The sequence below is a fragment of the Montipora capricornis genome, chromosome 2, assembly GCF_036669925.1.
Source record: "Montipora capricornis isolate CH-2021 chromosome 2, ASM3666992v2, whole genome shotgun sequence".
Taxonomy (NCBI): Eukaryota; Metazoa; Cnidaria; class Anthozoa; order Scleractinia; family Acroporidae; genus Montipora; species Montipora capricornis.
In genome coordinates, this window is record NC_090884.1 from 15,956,354 (window position 1) to 15,961,353 (window position 5,000).

General features: G+C 38.5%; 1 protein-coding gene across 1 annotated transcript; it reads right to left on the bottom strand.

Annotated features, from left to right (window-relative positions):
• Nucleotides 1–1,632: 1,632 nt before the first annotated feature.
• On the bottom strand, nt 1,633–2,214 carry LOC138034324 (uncharacterized). Its single transcript, XM_068881809.1, has one exon. The coding sequence runs from the start codon at nt 2,212–2,214 to the stop codon at nt 1,633–1,635; it is 582 nt and encodes a 193-aa protein (XP_068737910.1).
• Nucleotides 2,215–5,000: the final 2,786 nt, after the last annotated feature.

A 5,000-nucleotide genomic window follows, 5' to 3' on the forward strand; every position in this document is an offset into this window, starting at 1 on the left:
GATAGGAATTTATTTTAATGCATTAAATCTTTGATACCAATAATTAAGTCAATCCTTCTGATTCGGATTTACGGACCTGCATTTATGTTTTTGGGAACTGTCTCATTTGTTCTTGAGTTGTTCTCAAGGGCTTGGTGTTTAGCCTTGATTTTATTATTATTATTATTATTATTATTATTATTATTATTATTATTATTATTATTATAGCAGTGCAAACTTATGTGTGCTAAACGATTGCTAAAGCACAGTTGGGCGCTGTTGCGCAACCTAAAGACCAGTGGGAAATAAGAAAATTAAATTAAATTAAAACTTATTATAGAAACTAATACATTAAAATGTCTTCTAAGTAGAGCTTGAAGAAAAAAAAAACTTTTCAAATCTCCTTGTCTGAGATATCACATTAAAATACTCAGAAAATGCTCTACTAGTGTCTTATCCTATATTTTCTCAAGTCCTTTAGAGTATCCTCCCAGTACTTCTAGGATGATGTTGTGCTGGTCTGTGCGGTATCCTTTGAACTGTTGTTTTAGTCCCAGCCGCAAGGGGGCATACTTATCTGTCTTATCCTGGTCTTTTGCAGCTCTGTTGTTCACCCATAGACAACTCATCTCTAAAATAGTGACAATCTTCCGCTTATGGTCCACAACCCTAGCATCTATCCGTTTGGCTCTCACTACCACGTGGTCTGCGTACAGTGGGACATCCCAAAAGGCTTGTGCATCTGCGCTTTTTAGACAGGTTTTGGCTCGATCGGGGAGTTCCAAGGTGGTACAGTGTCTACGAGTTCTAGATCATGGTTTATCTCAAGAAACAGAATCTTCACCACGCAATTATGCCCATGGAGATATTTGATATGCGCAAGCGCAGAACATCCAGCCAGAATATGTGCTACCGACTCTTGCGCTTTGCTGCAGAGTCTGCATTGCACGTCACGCTCCCTAGCAGTTCTTGTCTTTTTACTCTGGTAGATTCGTGTATTGAGCATCTTCTCGTACAGCTCATAGATACCGGCAATCACGTGTGATGGACAGGATTTCCACTTAAGCCAGTCAAAACACCCATTACTCAGCTCGGAGTCACTCCATCTCGAGGCGATCAGCTTCCCTTGTCAACTCTGACTTCGCACGTCCTCCTTCAGCTTTTCTTGCTGAGCTCGCTTCAACTGCTGTTTGGTTCTTGTACCTGGGATCTCATCTCCATCCTCAGTACAGCATGTAGGGTTAGGGTGCACCAAATTTAGCTTTATTCCAAGCTCTTGCCCATACTTCAAAGCTTCCTTGACAATAGAACAATGTCCTAGCATTACTGAACGGTCTTGAAACTGGCGCACCAGCTCCATGGTTGGATTCTCGTTCTTGAACAGGTTGAGTGCACCTTTGATCTTAATCGTCTTGTACTTGGCTTCGATGGAAGGCGGACCTTGTACTCCGTACTGCCTTGCAAGATGACATAAGGCAGTTGAGCCCAGTGGGTGCTTTTCTCCTTGCTCTACGACGATCTTGCGTAGAAGTTCCGTGATGGGAAGGTGTTGTGTCCACATCAAGTAAGTCAAGGCAGGTAAGGCGTGCTGATTTGAGTCTACTATGCGATTGAAATCAGCGAGCGGACTGGACCATATGATGGACATTCTGTTCAGATACACCTTGGCGGCGAGTTTAAGGCTATCTGATCTTCTTGTCTTGTGCTTTCCAACACGCCCAGAAACTTGTACTGAGCTTCCACTTCTGGACATTTGATCACTGATGCATCGTCAAATGCTAAGCTCTCGGCATCCTCTACCTTCAATCCTCTTTTGGTGTGTACAACAGAGCACTTCTTCGGATTCCAGTCCAGGCCGACATCTTGCATTGCAGATCTTGCTAATTCCATCACGGTGTTGAGATTAGGTGCGGAGGCAGCAAAGATCTTAAGATCATCGATGTACAAGAAATGCGTCACTTTGGTACCAATCGGCTTCGAGAGTCTATATCCTTCAGTAGCCTTGAGTTTACAAGAGATGGGATTCAGGCAGAGAGTAAGTAGGTGCGGACGTAGTCTCTGACATCTCCATCTCCAGTTTAGTTCTTGTAACAATCGTGGTATTCCAGGCCTTAGAAAGCTAAGCTTGGTAACCACTTTCGCTAGCCCCCTTAGGAATCGATGTATCGATATCATCTCACTCAACCACTCGTGGTCCACCATGTCATGAGCATTGGTCACGTCAACCCACGCCATGCTGAGGTTTCTTCTCCCACGGTGACAATCCTGGGTAACCATCCGGTCAATAAGCAAATTGTCCGTGGTGCCACTGCATCCTTCCTTTGCCCATCTCTACTCCGCCTCCATCAGTCCGTACACATCCAGGTGCTGATCCATAGGTCTTAAAAAAATAAGCGGCGAACCATTTATAAACTGTATTCAGACATATTGTTATTATTATTATTATTATTATTATTATTATTATTATTATTATTATTATTATTATTATGTGAATTCTTGCTGTTCCGTCTGCTGTATACTCCTAAAGGGCTGGGCACAACAGGGCTGATAAATTTTGCTTTTAAGACAAAACCTTCCTTAGTATGTCAGCTGTTCCTAATAAAGTTATTTTTTGTAGCTCATTGATGTTCATTACCCCAGGGATTTTTTTCCGTGTGCCTTTCCAGTCCCTTCTTGATGAGCCCAAGAGCACCTATAACAACTCGTATTGTTTCTGTTTTCATTCCCCACATTCTGGTTGTTTCTAGGTCTTTATATTTGGAGTGATCTTTAAGGAGGTGTTTCTGTCTGATGGTACTTCCATATCTATGAGTTCGCAGGTTTTGTTCTTATGGTTTTTGATCCCTATATCAGGCTGGTTAGCTGCTATTTCTCTATCTGTATGTTATTATTATTATTATTATTATTTAAGTATCAAAAATTGCGATAAAACATTTCGTAAAACGTTTCGACGTTTGGCTTACGTCATTATCACGTCATAAAGTGAAAGATAAAAAACGATCTTTAAGCAAAGAGTTTAAAAAAACATTCCATCACCTATGTCTTTTTGTATTAAAACCTTTTTTATCTGTCATTTTTTGACTTACTAATAACGATAGCCAAACGTCGAAACGTCGTCTACAAACTTTAATATGCTTTTACGAAATGTTTTATCGCAAATTTTTATCGTTAAATGTTTTAAAAAACCGCTTCTTTTTCGTGTTTATTATTGATGATGATGATGATGATGATGATTATTATGATTATTATTTATTCTTATTATTATGATTATTATTGTTATCCTTACCATTCCCGATCAGACGCAACGTACTCGTATCACGAACTCACATTTGATTTACCACTCTTCTGCATTTTGTTTTAACGGTATAGTAAGTGGCATTCATAAATTCGTGAAAGATATTGATGTACGACTCAATGGTAAAAAAGTGTATGATTGCAATGATGCCAATCATTTTGTGAATATTAAAAATTTATTGGAATATAGTCCTGTTTATGCTAAAAGCACAGGAACAAACGAATTCTTTTTTCAATATACCAGAGCTCATGCAGAGCCGAGAGTAGTTCAAGCAAATTACAATGCAGGCTTCTTGGAACGAAAATTGTTGGAGCATCATCTGTTGTTGATTTTGAGCTACCCTTATACAGGTATTCATTTTTCGAAGCATTGGAAAACGAATCATTGCCTTCCACAAGAATTGAAACAAAATTGATAATTGAATCTGACAATAACCTTATTTGGCAATCTGCTGAAACTGAAAATGCAGTTTGTACCGAGAATAGGTTTTAATTCTGAAGGACAAACGTTGTATATGAGCCAATATCTTAAACCGCATAAATGGACTTATTTGAGAGAAAATATTGCAAGAAGCAGTTCTACACAACAAAGATCGGGACATTTTACAATATCTTCTGGAGAATCAAAGCCTCGTCATGTTTTTGTTTTCATAATCGATGATGCCAATTTGGATAACGAAGAAGTTAATCCATTTTTGTATGACACTTTTTCCTTATCAACAGATCCAAGAACAATGACTGAATATCATCTTGAAGTTGGAAATGGTAACGAATACCCTGATTTACATTACAATCCTACAGAAGATTTAACACGAGTATACAGAGATGCATTAAATTTTACTCAAAAACAGTGAATTTGGGGAAGGAACGCTTTTGACAAGAACAAATTTTAAAACACTGACCCCATTCATATATTTCCATTTAAAAAAAACAACAAACAAAAAGCAGATATCAAAGATGGAACAGGAAGACTAGTGTTTAGATATGAACTCTCGGGAACAACAGCTACTGCTTATAGTATTTATGCATTGACTCTCAGTGAACAAGACGTTGAATTGGTTCAAAAAGATGGTAAATTGTTATTTAGATAAAGTGTATTCAATAAGTTTTATGCATTTTTATGTAACATATGTTATATACAAGATATGACTTTTTTTCATGCACATGGAGTTAAATTGTCAGAAGGGAAAAAAAGCAAATTAGCAAAAGCAATAAATGATAAATCACCATTGACACTTCGATTGAGTTCAAATCAACTACCAGGGCCTCATCAGTTAATGCTCACAAAACCAAAACCTACCAAAAACGTTACCAACAATACCAATTAATAAGAGACGGTGCTAATATGTATTATCCGTATATGCCACCTCCTCCTATATATGGATCATGGCAGATTATGGCCCAAAAAAAAAAGTACATGGGTCTAAAACTCGTCAACAAAGCGCTTAGCAGCTTTGATTTGATCGATTGGGTTAAAAAGTTTTAAAAAAAACATAAAACATTTTCGAGGTATTTTGTATTCAACGATTTATTCTTCAAACGCAGCAAGGATTACAATTTCTACGCGACACAACGAATTCAACATAAACTCACGACCACATGAAAAAAATTATGCGGGGTGTCCCGAGCCCCTGCATCACTGGGACCCAGGGTCCTCAAACCCGACAAAAATAGAAACTTTCAGTTCCGAACATCCTCCCGCCCGATGCGGGGAGTGCATCAATACA